The sequence below is a fragment of the Ovis canadensis genome, chromosome X (genome assembly GCF_042477335.2).
Source record: "Ovis canadensis isolate MfBH-ARS-UI-01 breed Bighorn chromosome X, ARS-UI_OviCan_v2, whole genome shotgun sequence".
Classification (NCBI taxonomy): domain Eukaryota; kingdom Metazoa; phylum Chordata; class Mammalia; order Artiodactyla; family Bovidae; genus Ovis; species Ovis canadensis.
The window spans coordinates 1,765,356-1,785,177 of NC_091727.1; the positions used below are offsets into that span (position 1 = coordinate 1,765,356).

The 19,822-nt window shown below is 52.4% G+C and overlaps 1 protein-coding gene across 2 annotated transcripts in view; it reads right to left on the bottom strand.

Moving 5' to 3' along the window:
* LOC138929702 (cAMP-dependent protein kinase catalytic subunit PRKX-like) overlaps positions 1 to 19,822 on the bottom strand; it is a 61,592-nt gene that overhangs the window by 25,733 nt on the left and 16,037 nt on the right. For both annotated transcript variants that reach the window (XM_070291334.1, XM_069573492.1), the window contains exons 2-3: positions 12,947 to 13,115; positions 1,175 to 1,438 (exon numbers count right to left, since the gene is read on the bottom strand). In XM_070291334.1, the coding sequence (XP_070147435.1) occupies positions 1,175 to 1,438; positions 12,947 to 13,115 (433 nt within the window). The remainder of the gene's footprint in view (positions 1 to 1,174; positions 1,439 to 12,946; positions 13,116 to 19,822) is intronic.

Here is a 19,822-nt window from a genome sequence, read left to right on the forward strand (position 1 = left end):
ACACAGATCTCGTGTTTCTGATGGGAAATCAGTGCCCAACTTAAAGAGACACCAAAGGAGAAACGATGTTTGGAATTTCAAAACCTGAGTAGCGAAGATTCATGGAGGACTTCCCATGGTTCAGACCCACGCTTCCAAAGCAGGGAGCACGCACGTTCCAGCCTTGGCTGGGGAACTAAGATCCTACACACCATGAGGTGTGGACAGAAAATATTCACGGAGAGTCTGTCAGAGCTGATACGGACAATTAGTTGAAATGGTCCCATTTGGGACATCCTGAATTAAATCAAGTTCTGAATGAAATCATTTATGCCTGGTTTGACTTTTTGAAACAAGACTCGTTAAAAATGTGAAATAATTCAGATCTGTGCTGAATTTGTTTTGAACAGCAATGCTCTCGATAGCAACGTTAGGAAGCTAAATTAGTACAATCGTGCAGAGGAAGGGAACACACACCTTTGTCCTGGGAAATACGGTACTGTACGCTCCTCAGTAAGCTAAGGCGTGTCTGAGTCTTCGTGACCCCAGGCGGTGTCAGAAGGACTGGGCTCTGGGGCTGTCTCTAAGATTGTCCTGAGCTTGGGGACAAAATAACACACCTCTACCTCTTAAAATGTCATCATCCTTATTACAGACAATAGCCGAGGGCGTGGTGACAACCTCATTGTCCGTCAGCAGAAGAAACTATAAAGGAGGTGGAGTACCTATACGAGATGGAATATTACTCAGCCATGCGAAAGGACGACAGCGTGCCATTTGTGGCAACGTGGATGGACCCACAGATGGGCATATTAAGTGAAGCTGGTCAGGTAGAGACAAAAGCTATACGGTATCAGTTATAAGGGTGAGTGTTAGTGGCTCAGTCATGGCTAACTCACTGCCGTGAATTGTAGCCTGCCAGGCTTCTCTGTCCATGAGATTCTCCAGGCAAGAACACTGGAGTGGGTAGCCTTTCCCTTCTCCAGGGGATCTTTCCAACCCAGGGATCGAACCCAGGTCTCCGGCATTGCAGGCAGATTCCTTACCAGCTGAGCCCCCAGGGAGCCACCCATCACTTCTGCTGAGATGAGGAATCTCAACAGAAAGCAACTCCCAGCACAGAAGGCGGAGTGGAGGCCGCCAGAGGCAGAGGGCGGGGAGAAGGGGCAACACGGGGAGGGCGACGGGCACTCACTTGTCCACCAGCTTCTTGGCGAACCCGAAGTCGGTGAGCTTGACGTGGCCGTCTCTGTCCAGCAGGATGTTCTCCGGCTTCAGGTCCCTATAGACGATGTCCCGGGAGTGTAGGTACTCGATGGCACAGACGATCTCGGCCGCGTAGAACAGCCCGGTGTTGCTGGAGAAGCGGCCGCGGTTCCGCAGGTAGCTGAAGAGCTCGCCACCCGGCACGAACTCCATGAGCATGTACAGGAATCGGTCGTCATGGCCCGTCCAGAACCTGCACCGGGGAGTGTGGGGGGATCCCAGTGAGACTGAGCGCTCCGCCCCGGCCGGACACACAGAGGCTGAGGTGGGCAAAGCATTGAGCTCATGGCCCGTCCAGAACCTGCACCGGGGAGGGCGGGAGGATCACAGTGAGACTGAGCGCTTTGCCCCGGCCGGACGCACAGAGGCTGAGGTGGGCAAAGCATTGAGCTCATGGCCCGTCCAGAACCTGCACCGGGGAGGGCGGGAGGATCACAGTGAGACTGAGCGCTTTGCCCCGGCCGGACACACAGAGGCTGAGGTGGGGAGAGGATTGAATTCATGGTACATGAACAGGTCACGCAAAGATACATCTACAGGGGCGGTCTAGCAGTCACATATGGATAGGAGAGCTGCACCAGACAGAAGGCTGAGCGTCTGAGAACTGATGCTTTCCAACTGTGGTGCTGGAGAAGACTCTGGAGAGTCCCGTGGACTGCAAGGAGACCCAACCAGGCCATCCTAAAGGAAATCAGTCCTGAATATTCACTGAAAGGCCTGATGCTGAAGCTGAAGCTTCAATACTCTGGCCACCTGATGTGAAGAGCTGACTCACTGGAAAAGACCTTGATGCTGCAAAAGATTGAGGGCGGGAGGAGAAGGGGGCGACAGAAGTTGAGATGGTTGGATGGCGTCACCCACTCAGTGGACATGAGTTTGAGCAAGCTCCAGGAGCTGGTGATGGACAGGGAAGCCCGGCGTGCTGCCGTCCATGGGGTCGCAAAGAGTCGGACACGACTGAGCGACTGAACAACAACTTCCTTGGTTCTGCAAGTGCTGTTTCCATTACATAGGAGGGTGACAGACTCTAAGCCGAGGTGATAAAGGCGTTGGAGAAAGAGAGAGAAGAAAAGAACAGACTGGTAGATTCAACAGCCAGCACAAGGCCCTCAGTCATGAGAAAGCCAGGTGCTGCAGTCCCTGGGTTCACAAAGCGCTGGACCAGCTGAACGACACACACCGTCACAGACATGTATATGTGTCCACGTATACGTGTCATGAAGAGTGAAGTCGCTCAGTCGTGTCCGACTCTTTGCGACCCCATGGACTGTAGCCTGCCAGGCTCCTTCGTCCGTGGGATTTTCAAGACAAGAATACTGGGGTGGGGTGCCATTCCCTTCTCCATCTATTGGAATAAATACAACTGTATAAGATACGGCCCTGGAAAAGGTACCCATAAGAAAGAGATGGTCACACTAAGTGAAGCCAGACAGAATCACAGAAATACCACCTGATACTACTTATGCATAGAGTCTATAAGAGAATGACAAAGTCCCCTAAACAAAACTTTTAGACACACTGGGAAACCAAAAACCTCTTGCTACTTGCCTTACAGCACTCTCTGCTTTACTGAGGTGCTCGCCACTGAATCCGCTGTATCTCTGAGGTCTACCTATAGCAAACTGTTATCAATATATAGATATATATATCAATATATCAATGTATAAGCACTGGAGGAGATCGCTTGCAGTGACCCAAAACGTAACTGGAAGGAAAATCAGACAGAAGTAATGAAGTGCAGTGATCAGGAAACTATACGTGCTAAGAGTCATGTCTGACTCTTTGTGACCCCATGGACTACAGCCCACCAGGCTCCTCTGTCCATGGGATTCTCCAGGCAGGAATACTGGAGTGGGCTGCCATGCCCTCCTCCAGGGGATCTTCCCGACCCAGGGATCAAACCCAGGTCTCCTGCACTGCAAGCAGATTCTTTATCGTGTGAGCAACAGCAAAGTTCCCAGGGAAATATATGTTTATGCAATTAAAAAAAGATGAGGGAATTCCCCAGTGGTCCAGCGGTTAGGACACTGCGCTTTCATTGTTGAGGGCGTGGGTTTGATGCCTGGTGTGAGAACTAAGACCCTACAAGTTGCACAAGGTGGCCAAATTAGAAAAAAGATGGCCGGCAGAGAGGAAAAACTTTTCTGTGTCCAAGGAAAGCCTTTCAAAAAGAAAAAAACAGCATACTGTTCTGATGTTCAAATGAACGTCTATTTCGCTGATCACTGTGGTTATCCGTTAGAGAAAAGTATGGGTCCTGCATACAAGAGGCTTTCTCTAAGTGTGCATTTAAATGTGAAGACTCTCTGAGGCTAGTCTCAGACATGTACTTAGTCGCTCAGTCCTGTCTTACTCTTGGCAACCCTATGGACTGTAGCCCTCTAGGCTCCTCTGTCCATGGGACTTCCCAGGCAAGGAGACTGGAGTGGATTGCCATTCCCTTCCGCAAGTGGATCTTCCCGATCCAGGGATTGAACCTGTGTCTCCTGCATCGGCAAGCGGCATTCTTTACCATCTGGGCCCCCTGGGGAGCCCGCTACGCTCAGATAGAGCTGCTGCCCCTTTGCCTGACACCCAGAGAACCAAACGATACTAGGATACTGGAATTTGAAACACAGGAAAGTTTGTTACAGGGCCACACAAGGAGATGGGTGCGTCAAGCCTTAAGAAACCCAAAGTTACTGGAAGCTTTCAGCAAAGCCCTTTTGTACAGAAGGTGAGGGATGGGCGTGGTTAGCTGTTGCCAACTTCTTGATGTCAGAACCTTTATTCAGGCTTCCCAAGTGTCTCAGAAGAATCTGCCTGCAATGCAGGACACCTGGGTTCAATCCCCAGGTTGGGAAGATCCCTTGGAGAAGGCAATGGCAACCCACTCCAGTATTCTCACCTGGAGAATCCCACGGACAGAGGAGCCTGGCAGGGAGACAGTCCAAAGGGCTGCAAAGAGTCAGACACGACTGAACACATTCACACGCACACACATCCTTTGCTCTTGAGGTCCCGTCAACGGTCAGCGGATAATGTTCCACTAAATCTCTACCAGACACGTGTTACATTATCTGTTCTGAAAAGAAAGGGCCAGGTCCCCAGGCATAGGTTTCACCCTTCAGGGTCCCAGGCCTGGCTCAGAAGGGACAGAGCTTAGAGGGCAGCTCCCTGAAGGCCAGGTCCCCAGACCCTGCCCAGCTGTCATCACTGAACTGACCCTCGAGCTTCTCAGGGTGCCCAGGTCGGGGAAGATGGGGTCCCAGAGGGGTCCCTGACTGTACGGTAGCCAAGACAGACGCCCAAGTAGTTAGATCGCAGACCCAAGGATGAGGGAGACCCCCAGGCTTCTCAGGGTGTCCAGATGGGGGAGACGAGGTCCCATGGGGGTCCCTGACGGCAGGGTAGCCACGACAGATGCCCACTCTACTTAGATCACAGAACCTAGGACGGGAGGAGACCGTCACCGCGGCCTGAAGCCCCGGGTCCAGACAGCGGGTGGCCCTGGCAAGCACCCTGGAGCCCCCGAAGCCATAACCCCCAGCTTGTTCCTGGGCCCCTCCGGGCTCTCCCACTGGACCAAGGCTGGGTGAGCTGGAGGGCCCCCAGGGGTAAGGCCAGGACCAGTATCTGCATTGTGTCCACCCGATGACCGCCGGTCCACACACCTTTGGATGAAAGCCCTCACTAACGGGCACTGAATGACAGCTGGGGCCTGCGGACGAGGCCCGGGACAGCACCGTCCAAAGGCTGAGCAGCATCACTAAGCGCTGTTCATTGATGCTTGCTTGCCAGTGGGTGGGGCCCACTGGGTGCCGTCCAATGGCTGAGCAGAACCACTAAAGGTCGCTCATTGGCAGCCGGCTGCTTGTGGGCGGGGCCCACTGCAGAAATGACCAATGGCTGGGTGGGACCAAGAATGTTACTCATTGACGGTTGCCTGGGTGCCACTGCGGCACTGCCCAATGGCTGAGCAGAACCATCACCAGGACTTCATTGGCAGTTGGCTGCTTGTGGGCGGGGTCCACTGCAGAGCCAACCAATGGCTGAGTGGAACCACAAAGGGTTGTTCACTGACAGTAGCTTGTGGGTGGGGCCTGCTGAGGTGCCATCCAATGGCTGAGCAGGACCATTAAGTGTTGCTCATTGGAAGTTGGCTGCTTGTGGGCGGGGGCCCACTGAGGTGCTGTCCACTGGGTGAGCAGAACCACTAAGGGTCGCTCATTGGCAGTTGGTTGCTTGCGGGCGGGGCCTTCTGAGGTGTCAACCAATGGAGGTGCGGTACCACTAACGATCTCTCATTCATAGTTGGTTGCCAGCGGGCAGAGCTCACTGAGGCATCAACCAATGGCTGGGCAGGACCACTAAGGGTCACTTATTGACGGTGGTTTCTGGGCGGGTCCTTCTGCAGCACTGACCAATGGCTGAGTGGGACCACTCATGCGCACTCATTCATAGTTGGTTGCCGGTGGGCTGAGCCCACTGAGGCCTCAACCCATGCCTGAGCAGAGTACTTAGGGTCTTTTATGGACAGTTGGTTGCTTGTAGGCGGGACCCGCTGCAGAGCTGACCAATGGCTGAGCGGGACCTGTTGCCTAGTAATGGTGCAGCCTAGCGATGCACATTGAGGGCTGCACGCTAAGGGATGCACTCACCTCACTTTGTTACACTCCTATAAATGCCTTTCTTTCTGCATTGCTAGATTTCTGCCTCTTGCGGCCAGGGCTGCCCAGGGACCCCATCTTTAGAAAGCACAGTGGCATCCACTTCTAGGGGTTTCTCTTTCCCCAGTTCCTATGTATCTTTGTCCCGTTCCCAGTCTCAAGGTTCAAGAGCTGCAGTGTTGAGATCTGACAGAAGACAGGAGGCAGGAAGGGGGCTTGGGGTGGGGTGGGGGTGGTTTGTGGCTGTTGTTACTGGAAAAGGAACAAAACCTGCCCTCCCCCAGTATCTCTCAGGCACGCAGATTATCTCCAGCTGAAAACAAACAAGGTCCGGCAGATGCAAGGGAAAACTTGGACCTTCTCCCTGAACTGCCTACAAGAACGTAGATAGAGGAGTTGGTCCTGGAATCTCTCGTTTCAGCAGAGATGTCTGCAGAGGGCAAACAGAGCCTGGAGACTAGAGTTCACACTAGGTCTCTATGTCTCTCCTGGACCAGCAAACATTTATTTATAAAATTTTTGTTTTTTCTCCGTCTCTATGTCAACTGCCCTTCCTCCTCTTTGATATCTGAAACCACTACCCCCAACATCCTCTTTTTGTCTGCAGCTGAAGAGGGTATTTAAGGGGAGTGTTAGGGCCATCTGGTGAGTCCCAGTTGGCTCAGGGGTAAAGAGTTCGCCTGCCAAAGCAGGAGACGCAGGAGTTCGATCCCTGTGTTGGGAAGATCCGCTGGAGGAGGAAATGGCAACCCAGTCCAGTATTCTGGCCTGGAGAATCCCATGGACAGAGGAGCCTGGCGGGGCTACAGTCCATGCGGGTCGCAAAGAGTTGGGACACAAGTGAGCATGCGGGCTACAAGTTGGGCCATTTAAGGGAGTGACTCCATTTTCGTAACTCTCTCCCATGTATACATGAGATTAAATTTGTGTGTGCTTTTTCTCCTGGTTCATCTGTCTCAGGTCCATTTCATTCTTAGACCAGCCAGAAGACCCTGGAAGGATCAGGAACATGTCTTCCTCCCCGGCATCACTGTCTAGAGAAACCAGATGACCAGATGCCCGCCTTTGTCTCCATCATTTATAATCGAGACAAGTCTCTTTCTCTGGGCTGCGCTCACTCCTTCTCTGGGTCACATCATGACCTGTCTAGGTCTAGCCCGCCTGTTCCTCGCCGTGATGCTCAAACAGAAGCACACAGAATCCCAAAGGTATGACAGCCTCACTGTTCTTTCTTGGGCGAGCTTAGCACCCAGCGAGGGCTCTTCTGACGGGAAAACGTCTTCCAGGGTCCCAATGACACCTGGCAGATGACCCTGCACAATGAACCTCTACAGAAACTCATGAAAAATGGATTTCCAGCCATATCAGCGAACCAAGGATGTCACAGTCATGAGTGACTGCAAACACGATGGATGGGGAGTCCACGAGCCCTAAAGGAACTCAGGAAACAACAGCTGCCGGCGAGCAGCCACTCCCCGTGGTGAGCCCTGAGGAAGCTCAGCAGGTGAACACACAGATGCTGGCCCCAGAGAGCTGAGATGCAGAATCAAGGAAAGAGTCCAGATGCTTGCATCTTCCTATACATCAGTTCAGTTCAGTCCAGCCGCTCAGTCACGTCCAACTCTACAACCCCACAGACCGCAGCACACCAGGCCTCCCCGTCCATCACCAACTCCTAGAGCTTGTTCAGACTCATGCCCATCGAGTCGGTGATGCCATCCAACCATCTCATTCTCTGTGGTCCCCTTCTCCTTCCACCTTCAATCTTTCCCAGCATCAAGGTCTTTTCAAATGAGTCAGTTCTTCCCATCAGGTGGCCAAAGGATTGGAGTTTCAGCTTCAGCATCAGTCCTTCCAATGAACACCCAGGACTGACCTCCTTTAGGATGGGCTGGTTGGATCTCCTTCCAGTCCAAGGGACTCTCAAGAGTCTTCTCCAACACCACAGTTCGAAAGCATCAACTCTTCAGCGCTCAGCCTTCTTTATGGTTCAACACTCACATCCATACATAGAAAAGCACTAAATTCCTCAACTTCGGGTATCTGATTTCTTTCATTAACAATCACCTTCTGATGTTCACACTAACTGCTCTCTGTTGCAAAACTTCTATTTAACCTGGCTCCCCGCACCCCATCCTGCTTCCTCAGAGCAATTCTCAGGGTTAATAGAGATGCTGTCTCCTGGGCTTAAGTCCTAAAAATGTCAGCAGTGCTGAGAACACCTGTCCTGATGCCACTCTCAAAAGAACAGAAAGTGTTAGCTGCTCAGCCATGTCTGACTGCGACCCCATGGACTGTAGCCCACCAGGCTCCTTTGACCATGGGATTCTCCAGTCGAGGATACTGGAGTGGGTTGCCATTCCCTTCTCCCGGGGATCTTCCCAACCCAGGGATCGAACTCAGGTCCCACTCTTAGATGCCAGCAATCTCTATATGGCAGAAAGGACAGGGAGGAAACACAGGGTTGCCTTCTTCAGACAGGACCGAGGCCGTCCTCCCCTGGAAAATCTTGACTGTGTCACAATCCTTCAACACCCTGGACGCTGAGTTACTAAGCTCTTCTAAAATTATCTCTCCGCTGGCTGCACTGACCTTTGGAATGGTTTTATCCCAGAACAGAAAAGTTTCGTCCGATATCTATGTAGTGAACCTCCTGGCTGGCTTTCAGAAAAATGCAACCAGTCACACTTCAAGTCCCGAACTTGCTGATAACACCCCAGGCGAACGTGCCAAACCGTTCAAGCACAAGTTCAAACTGGAGCCTTTCTTCGGCGTGATCTTCTTCGCTTCACGCAGCTTCATGGAAATGCAAGGAAAACCCACTCGGGGCTTCTGGACAGTGTTTCAAAAGGCAGATATTGGGAGAAGTGACTCACTTCCAAGAGAAAACTGGACAGCTGGGAGGATTCAACACCTGCGCACCTCCAGTTGAGTGGGTTTTCTTCCCACTCAACTGCAGGCTTCACCCCATGGCTGCAGGCCTTCCCTGCCGTCTGTTCCCAGGGCTGGTCACACAGATCCCTGTCCCCCCTGCTCTGTATGGAGGCGCATCCAAAGCCTACTGGCTCCGGATCAACGCAACCGCAGTTTTCAAACACAACCTGGTCTCTCAAGTGATAACACACGGAAAAACATCCCAAACCTCAAGGACCTTATAATAACACCCTCATGGGTTAAAACACCAGCACTGAGCAACTCAGTAAGTAGGTGTTCTGGGCTGGATGGCCAAAGTGTCTGTGGCTCAGTCATGTCCAACTCTGCGACCCCACGGACCATAGCCCACAGGGCTCCTCTGTCCATGGGACTCTCCAGGCAAGAATACTGGGGTGGGTTGCCATTTCCTCCTCCAGGGGATCTTCCCGACCCAGGGATCGAACCTGCGTCTCCTGCCATTTCAGGCAGATTTTTATAGATACTGTCTGCATCACCCCAAATCCATATGTTGAACTGCTAACTCCCCAGGACCTAAGAATATGCCTGTATTAGGAGATGGGTCTTCAAAGAGAGGATAAAGGTGAAATGAGGTCACTAGGGCGGGTCCTGATCCCAAAGAACTGGGGTCCACACAGAAAGAGGAGGTCAGGAGACAGACACACGCAGAAGCACAGCTGTGTAGACTAAATTACAAGGAAAAAAATCCCCATTTCCTTCCCCTGGGCATCTTCCCGACCTAGGCCTCTTGGTATAAGGCCACCCATGAAATCGGACGAACAACACATTTCTACAGCACCTCAACAACTTAATTCTACCTGCAATGACCCAATTTCCAAACAAGGTCGCTTTCACGGGTACTTATGCTGTATTTCTGGGCTTGGGTGCTGCTTGCTCAGTCATGTCTGACTCTTTGCAACCCCATGGACTGTAGCCTGCCAGGCTCCTCTGTCCATGAGTTTCTCCAGGCAAGAACCCTGGAGTGGGTTGCTATTTCCTTCTCCAGGGGATCTTCCCGTCCCAGGGATCGAACCCAGGTCTTCTGCATTGCAGGCAGATTCTTCACCGTCTGAGCCACCAGGGAAGACCCATCTTTTGGGGAGGCAGACACAATTACAGCCACAACGAGGCGGAATATCCAGAGCTGGCAGCCCCCCGCCCAGCCCAAGACTCACAAGAGCATCACCCTAACGTGTGCTGAGCCCAGAACACACGCGAGGTCAACTCAGCATCTCCACCCTGCCACTCCCAGGCCTGAAAAGAGCTTCTCCCGCCGGCTTCTTGCCTCTTCCAAACTCTTGTCTTCTCAACATTTCGGACTTTCCCTGTCCACCATCAAGTCTACCTGCTTCTCTTCGGTGGAAGTGTTAGCCCATCAGTCGTGTCCGACTCTTTGAGACCATACGGACCATGGCCCGCCGGGCTCCTCTGTCCATGGGATTGTCCAGGCAAGAACACTGGAGTGGGTTGCCTTCTCTTGTTCCCAGCCCAGGGATTGAACCCGAGTCTCCTGCATTGCAGGCAGATTCTCTAACCATCACATAAACTACCACAGAAAGCTCAACAGACCACTAGGTCTCCAGAACAAACAGGAATCCGGCCACCAGGAGGCCTGTCTTCCTGGGAAAACTGGGCCACAAAGCACCCTCAGGGACACACCCTGGGGGTTCTGGTTTGAGGACTTCCTGTATTCAGTTAAAAAAAAAAAAAGGCTCAAGCCAGTTCTCCTAAATCACATGAGACTGCCTTGGCCACAGACATAGCAGTCTGCATCTCCTTTATAAAAGATTCATCGAAAACCGCTGGGCAACGGGAGTGCCTTCCCAGAATCTCCGAGTCCACAGGAGAGACACCGTTAAGTAGAAGCTTTGTTTTGTTGCAGAGGAAGGCACACACGCATTGGATCGTCTACAAGTCTTCCCGTCAGCCACCTGGACACTCAGACTCGACCGGGGTCAGGGGGTTGACTCCGATGCACCAGCGACTTCTGTTCTGATGACTCAAAAGCATGAGACTCTAGTGACCCATCCACATGGGCCCCAGACTGCCCTTCGGCTCCGTAAAAGGAAAGTCAGACACACACACACAAAAAGCCAGCTGCTCCCTCTGTCCCCCATCAAACATGCCTCTACTCGTCTGGAGACATTGCTCCGGCAGTTTTGAGTTTATGGGTGTTTTCGTCCGTGCATGGGGGCGGAGACGGGGACACGCAAGATGTTCCGAGACCATAGTAGACGGTCCTGTATCTGCTTGCCTGGGCGAGTGGATTGCAGAAAAGGCAGGTGTGGATGGCTGAGTTTGGAGGTGGCGAGGGGCAGGGCAAGGCAGAGGAGGCGAGCATCGCAGCAGAGGCGAGATCCTGGGCTGACCACGTGGCTGGCACCCCCACCTTCCAGTGCGGTCACTGTGCTGGGATGATGGAGGGAAGGGCATCTCAAAAGGGTCACCGTGACTGTGTGTTCAGTCGCTTCCATCGTGTCCGACTCTGCGACCCCGTGGACTGTAGCCCCCGTAGGCTCCTCTGTCCGTGGGGATTCTCCAGGCAACAACAGTGGAGTGGGTTGCCATGTCCTCCTCCAGGGGATCTCTGCAGAGCCGGGGATGGAACCCACATCTCCTGCATTGGCGGCTGGGTTCTTTACCCACTGAGCCACCTGGGAAGGCCGAAAAACAGTCAAAGACAAAGCCAGAGCCCGTGACAGCCGTCTCGAGGACACGATTAAATGAAGCCCCTGGGGTCATTCTCTACGGAGCTGCAAGCGGAGACGCAGATGGCCGGCGGGGCACGGCGTGGGGTGGGTGGGCCCCAACGGCTGCAGGGAAGCGAAGGATACCTTGAAAGCAGGCAAGTCGGGGAGGCCAGAGCAGCTGTTAACTCCGAGCACAGGCTGGGCTGGGGGAGAAGGGGGGCTCAGAGGAACACAGTGCAGGCCAGAGGTGGGAACCACGGAAGCAGCAGCCCCCTACATCCCGCCAGGGATGGGGACAGACAGCCTGCTGTGGACGCCTACACATCTGGGCCGTGGGCAGGGTCGTACCTTTCAGTAGCAAAGAGGGTAGGAGAGCAGCGTTCCTGGTGGCTCAGTGGGAAAGCCTCCACCAGCCCATGCAGGCAGTGAGTGAGTGAAACTCACTCCGTCCTGTCCGACTCTTTGAGACCCCGTGGTCTGTGGCCCCTCCAGGCTCCTCTGTCCATGGCATTCTCCAGGCAAGAATACTGGGGTGGGTTGCCATGCCCTTCTCCAGGGGACCTTCCCAACTCAGGGACTGAACCCGGGTCTCCAGCCTTGCAGGCAGATGCTGTACCCTATGAGCCCCCAGGGAAGCCAAAGAATACTGGGGTGGATTGCCATTTCCTTCTCCCTGGACTGTGGTCCCTCCAGGCTCCTCTGTGCATGGGATTCTCCAGGCAAGAATACTGGGGTGGGTTGCCATTCACTGCTCCAGGGGACCTTTCCAACCCAGGAACTGGACCGGGTCTCCTGCACTGCAGGCAGATGCTGTACCCTATGAGCCCCCAGGGAAGCCCAAAAACACTGGAGCAGGTTGCCATGCCCTCCTCGAGGGGATCTTCCCCATCCAGAGATTGAACCCACGTGTCTCGGATCTCCTGCACTGGCAGGCGGGTTCTTCACCACCACCACCGCCTGGGAAGCCCAGCAATCACGCACCTGAGCCCCCAAATCATACATCAACTAATAAAGGAAACTTGAAAGAGCGTGGGGGAGAGAGGCATGTATGCGCTGCACGTCGGGCACCATCAACTGGATGATGCCACGATACACCCACGTGACGACACTCGAGACTCCACGAGACACCCAGAGAGGATGGGAGCGGGCAGAGGCGGGCGGGTGACTGAGGTCCCGGGAAAACCCAGGAGATGAGCGCTCTGGCGACGGCAGGCGGGGAGCCCACGTGGATGTCTTGCTGGGGCAGACAGGCACCCCTTCTTCCCGCCGACCCTGGGCAGGCACTCAGTGGGACCCTCTCTTGTAAGATGGGGAGCTTGAGGTACGTCAGGACCCGGCGGGAACACGCTCCATCCCCAGCACACACAGGAGACTCCCACGCTGGGGGGTGCGGGCGGGCGGGCAGGCGGGGACCCAGAGCCAGGGACTCACAGTTTGACCAGGAAAGGGTGGTCGACTTCCTTCAGCACCGACTTCTCGTTGTGAACGTGCTGCTCCTGCTTCAGGCGGATGATGTCGGGGATGGTCATCATCTTCAGGGCGAAGAAATGCTTGCTTGTCTTCTCCTGCACGAGCTGCACGCGGCCGAACGTCCCTGTACCTGCACGCGGAGGGCAGAGATGGGGGGAGAGGCGTGCTCAGCGACCACAGCTACCCCCCCACCGGGAACGTCAGACGACCTGGCAGGTCGGAAGATTCCCTTCCCTACGAGACGCCAGGCGACAGACCCCCCTCTGCAGTGGTCAAGTTAAATTTCTGCACACACACACAGCACCACTTGACTCTAGGACAAAGCTACGTAGAGTCACAGCTGTGGTTCTTCCAGGAGTGACGCACGGACGTGAGAGCTGGACCATAAGGAAGGCTGAGCGCACTTAAGCATTGATGCTTTCGGACTGTGGTGCTGGAGAAGACTCTTGAGAGTCCCTTGGACTGCAAGGAGATCCAACCAGTCCACCCTGAAGGAGACCAGTCCTGAATGTTCATTGGAAGGACTGATGGTAAAGCTGAAACTCCAATACTTTGGCCACCTGATGCGAAGAGCTGACTCATTTGAAAAGACCCTGAAGCTGGGAAAGATTGAAGGCAGGAGGAGAAGGGGACGGCAGAGGATGAGATGGTCGGATGGCATCACTGCCTCGATAGACATGAGTTTGGATAAACTGTGGGAGTTGGTGATGGACAGGGAGGCCCAGCGTGCTGCAGTCCATGGGGTCGCAGAGACACGGACACGAATCAGCAGCTGAAGCACAAGAAGCGTAACTTGCCCCTGAATTATCCTTTGACGAGAGTGACTGACCATCGTTTCTGGAAATGAGTCATCCCAGAGAAAACACACACGGAGCTAAAGGCAGAATGGGAAAGCACGCCAGATACATTCCTGTGACGTGTCTTTTTCTTGACACTTTTCTAAATCAGGATGAGACAGTCAACAAACTTAGGGCGACTGAAGGGGAAGGGGTTGGGGGAGGGTTAAATGAAGAGTTTGGGATGAACAGATAACACACGACTAGATGGAAAATGGACAAGCAAGGAGCTACTACTGAACAGCACAGGGAATTCTACTCCACATCTCATAATAACCGTATACGGAAAAGGAATGTAAAAAAAAGAACAGATATGTAACTGACTCACAGCTCAAATGAACACAACGCTGTAATTAACGCTTGCTGCCTTTAGTCACTCGGCAGTGCCTGACTGACTCTTTGTGACCCCACGGACTGTAGCCCCGCCAGGCTCCTCTGTTCCTGGGGATGCTCCAGGCAAGAATACTGGAGTGGGTTGCCATGCCCTCCCTCCAAGAGATCTTCCTGACCCAGGGATCAAACCCGGGTCTCCTGAATCGCAGGCACATTCTTTACTGCCTGAGTCACCAGGGGTGGCTGTAAACCCAAGGACAGGGCCCTCATAAGACACAGAACAGGAGAGACATGGACACGGCGGAGAAGCCACGTGGAGACGGAGACAGAGACGGGAGGGAGGCGGCCATCAGCCCAGGGACGGACGCCTGGAAGCCGGAAGAGGCGGGAAGGACCCTCCCCTGGAGACTGCAGGGAGCCCAGCCCTGGCACCCCCTGACCTCAGACGTCTGGTCCCCAGGGTTCAGGGAAGATGAATGTCTACAGTTTCAAGCTTCCCAGTTTGGTGGAAATTTGTTACGGCTGCACCAGGGGGTAGGAATTCAACCAAACAACGCTCAGGAATGGTCCGAGCATCCCTGTTTGCATATAGAACCTAACACAACTTTAACCTTCCTCCTGTTTGAGAACAGGTCTGGACATGGAAATGTACATGTTTCAACTGCCCCAGCGGAGCTCCCCTCAGGTCTCTGGATATGCTGATGTGCTCTCGGAAAATTTCGGGAAAATTAAAGGCCAGGGGTGAGGACACCACGCTCAATTGTCTTTGTCCAGATTAACGCTGATGAGGAGAAATTCGAAAGAAAGACAATGAGAAATCATAAACAGAGAAGCCAGCCTGTTCTGGAAAACTGATGAACTTTGCAAAAGCTCATCAAAAGAAGCACCGTCTGCTTCTGGCTAATAATAGCAACATTTTCTTGGCAAAGGAAACGCTGCTGAGTTTCTGGTACCCGTGGGGTAAGCCCCTGGGCGGTTCTTACTGGGAACACACCCTGGCTAGAAAGGGGAATTACTCTCAGACTTCCTAAAAGAAGAAGTTTCTCCAGAAGGGCTGCCACAGTCCACGTTCCTTTTTTATGAATTTCCCTGGCACTGTACGTTTTAATTACTGGAAGGGAAAGGAGTCCTCATGTTATAAAAAAATGTTTCTAAATGTGTCTATGCGTGGTACCTCATGCAGAAAATAGATACAGTAACACTTCTCTTAAGACATAAAGTCTTGCTTCCCAATACCTGTATTGTTTTTATCCTTGAGACTGCAGGCATGAAATATGTGATAACACTCTTTTTTTTTGATACCTCTGACACAATTTGGAAGAAATCGCACTGGTTTTAATGGTTCCACATCATGGAGACCATCAGGGGCCTTACTTACATGCTTACACCTTGGGTTACATTTTTTTATCCTTGAGACTGCAGGAATCAAGTAAAATCTGCGATGCCTCTGTATCTTTTTCCCGATACCTCTGACACAATTTAACTTGGAAGAATCGCACAGCCTTTTTTTTTTTTTTAAAATACCTTTCCATCATGGAGACCACTAGTAGCATTTTCTTACACATCTGTCTCTTGTGTTTAAGAACGAAAAGACCCCGTCCTGAAGGACATATTCACTCTTTCATGATGAAAGTAAAACGGGAGGAATCCAAGTGTTACTCGATCAGTCGTGTCCAACTCTTTACCACCCCCAACGGACTGTAGCCCACCAGGCTCCTCTGTCCATGGGATTCTCCAGGCAAGAATTCTGGAGTGGGTTGCCATGCCCCTCCTGATGAAAGGGTTAGAAACAAACCATCTGAAGACATGTTTAAAAAGAAATATTATTTCACACATAAAGGAAAAGATGATGTGAAACTACAGGATAATGATAATAACTGGTGAGTTTAGAGTCCACGTAGAAATCCCACCAAGGTAGAAGTTTACCAAAGCCTGGCTAAACGTACAAGCAGATCCTACACGTGTGAATTTAATCTCCTGCGTTCTGCTGAAAAACAGGGAACTGAACTATTTGTTTCATCTGATGAGAAATCACCTTCTCTTCCTGTTTCACACATTCAGAAGCACTGGGTGGGCGAAAAAATTCACCCAGTTTTGAGGAAAAGTGAAAACCATTTTTCATGTTCACCAAGAATTGTATAGAACAATGGCTTTGCGAGGCACACGGACTGGTTTTGGCCAAACCCAACAGCACTGGTTCCTTGAAAATGACCTAGTTCATGCTTTAAATGGGCTTCTCTGGTGGTTCAGACAGTCCAGAATCTGTCTTCAATGCGGGAGACCCGGGTTCAATCCGTGGGTTGGGAAGATCCCCTGGAGAAGGAAATGGCAACCCACTCCAGCCTTCTTGGCTGGAGAATCCCATGGACAGAGGAGCCTGGTGGGCTACAGTCCATGGGGTCGGAAAGAGTCGGACACGACTGAATGATGGAGCACAGCCACCCACACACACACACACACAAACACAGACACGATACAGAAAACAGATAATGAACAAGGACCTGCTGGGCAGCACAGGGAACTCTGCTCAATCCTCTGTAATAACCTTATGGTCACCAGGGGGAAGGATGGGGGAAGGGATGGTCAGGGAGTTTGGGATGGCCATGGACACTCTGCTGTATTTAACATGGAGAACCAGCAAGGACCTGCTGGACAGCACAGGGAACTTTGCTCAATCCTCTGTAATAACCTTATGGTTCCCAGGCAGAAGGGATAGTCAGGGAATTTGGGATGGACATGGACACTCTGCTGTATTTAACATGGAGAACCAGCAAGGACCTGCTGGACAGCACAGGGAACTCTGCTCAATCCTCTGTAATAACCTTATGGTCACCAGCAGGGAGGGATGAAGGGAGGGATAGTTGGGGAGTGTGGGATGGACATGGACACTCTGCTGTGTTTAACATGGAGAACCAGCAAGGACCTGCTGCCCAGCACAGGGAACTCTGCTCAATCCTCTGTAATAACCTTATGGTCACCAGCAGGAATGGATGAAGGGAGGGATAGTTGGGGAGTGTGGGATGGACATGGACACTCTGCTGAGTTTAACATGGAGAACCAGCAAGGACCTGCGGTCTAGCACAGGGAACTCTGCTCCATGTCACGTGGCAGCCTGGATGTGGGGGAGTTTGGGGGAGAGTGGATACATGTGTATGGATGGCTGAGTCCCTTTGCTGTCCACCGGAAGCCATCACATTGTTAATCGGCTATACTCCAGCATAAAATAAAAAAGATTAAGAAACACAGAATAAAATTTGGCTTTCGGCAATTATGGCTGCAAACCAGTACCAACTCGTGTTTCACTGGGGGCAGGGGAACCTTCAGGAGTTCTATAAAGAATGTGTCCTAACTTTGAATAAACTTAAAATCATGGAACTGGACCCTTCGAACAGGTGAATTTTATTGATTTGGATATTATCTCTTAATAAGCAAAATCTACCCTCAAAAAAATAAATATGATTTGGATAAAGTTATGAAGTTTTTTTTTTTAAGCTTGGAATCTTCAGCTTCAAAGATCAGCTGAATAAGCTGGACACAGTTCAGCTGGGCGCTGGGTAGGGCAGACGGCCCTTCTGAGTCCACTCGTCTAGACAGGCTTTCAAAAAACAAAAACCAGTCATTCCCTCAAAATGCTGCGGGAGGGAAGCGGCATTCCACTGCACAGTCAACTCCTTCATTCTGTAAGATACTTATTTTTAAAAGACAAAAATAGAACAGATACTTCAGCGCCCACCCAATTCTTCTAGTTACAGGCTATTAAAGTTACGCTGTCTCCCATCAAAGATACAAAGTGTGTAATCACAAAAGAAAACCAGGAACAGGGAAAGTTGCCAGCCTAACTCCCACTGCTAACAAATGCGAGACAAGGAGATGCCTCGAATTCCTGGTCTTGCACTGGGCTCCCTGAGAGAAGATAGGAGCTGCTCGGAACCTCGCCTGGTAACTCTTGACCCGGAGGCAAAGGTTGGTCTCTGTAATTTGATAACACGAGCTGGCCACTTTAAAAGTCGAAGCCGTAAACTGCAGTCGAGTCTGACTCTTTGCAACCCCATGGACTGCAGCCCACCAGGCTCCTCTGTCCATGGGATTCTCCAGGCAAGAAGACTGGAGTGGGTTGCCATTTTCTCCTCCAGGGGATCTCCCCGACCCAGGGATCGAACCCAGGTCTCTCGCACTGCAGGCAGATTCTTTATCAACTCAGTCACTAGGGAAGCCCTCCCGGAGGCTACACTTACATTTGGCTGTGCTGTGTCTCCGTCTGAACACACAGTATGTTTAGCCATGGCATGTGGGATGTAGTCAGCTGACCAGGGACAGAACCTGTGTCCCCCTGCACTGGGAGGGTGGAGTCTTTAACACTGCACCACCAGGGAAGTCCCAAGGCACTGTCTTTGGAGGAAGCCAGTCCTAAAGGAAATCAGTCCTAAATATTCATTGGAAGGCCTGATGCTGAAACTCCAATCCTTTGGCTGCCTGATGCAAAGAACTGACTCATTGGAAAAGACCCTGATGCTGGGAAAGATTGAGGGCAGGAGGAGAAGGGGACGACAGGGGATGAGATGGTTGCGTGGCATCACCGACTCGATGGACGTGAGTTTGAGTATACTGCGGGAGTTGGTGATGGACAGGGACGCCTGGCGTGCTGCGATCCGTGGGGTCGCAGAGAGTCGGACACGACTGAGCGACTGAAGTCTGCAGTGGAAACTGGGGAAGAGGGCGAAGACTGGAGCTTTCAGTCTAGCTGAAATGAACGCTGGTGACAGCCACAGACAAGAGCTGAGATTCAAGGGGGCGGAGGAAACGGGGGCAGAGAAGGGCCGGCCTTTCGAAAGCCTCCACCAAGTTCTTTGGGAGAGGCAGGTTCCAGGAAGTCATGGGGCAGACAGAGGGGAAGTGGCCCGGCTGATCTGAGCTCTGGGGTGTTTTCAGTTTGTTTCAGAGCTTTCCCTGTGGCCACGGAAGGCAGCAGGAAGAACCGAAAAAGAGGGGCTTGCAAACTCAAAGAGAAGAGAAAATGCAGCTTCGGGACGGGCGGGGATGGGGCTGGCAGAGGGCGGAAGAGCAGGGAGGACCACAGTGGGTGGGTGAAGCATCTGAGAGGGTCCTCCCGGTCCCCCTGCAGATAGGGGAACCCTGGCGGGTGTCCAGAGGGGTCTGCGGAGTTGCTTTGTTTTGGGGAGAAGCTGGCGACAAGTTCCGTGCTGGAGCCTCCGGACAAGCAGAGGATGTGGGATATGGTGGCTGGAAGGCTGTTTGTCCCCGAAACAAGATTCCTGTCTGCCTGCAACCTGTCCTTTTTTTTTTTTTTTAATATTTATTTATTTTAATTTGGCTCAGCTGGTAAAGAATCCTCGTGCCATGCGGGAGACCCGGGTTCAATCCCAGGATGAGGAAGATCCCCTGGAGGAGGGAAGGGCAACCCACTCCAGTCTTCTTGCCTGGAGAATCCCATGGACAGAGGAGCCTGGTGGGGCTACAGCTCATGGGGTCCAGAGAGTCGGACGTGACTGAATGACTAACACACACTCTTTTAATTTACTTGGCCGAAACCTGGTCTCAGCTGCTGCATGTGGCAACTACTTCCCTGACCAGGGGTCAAACCCAGGCCTCCCGTGCTGGGAGCGTGGACTCTTAGCCACTGGACCGCCCAGGAAGTCCCCACCCAGAA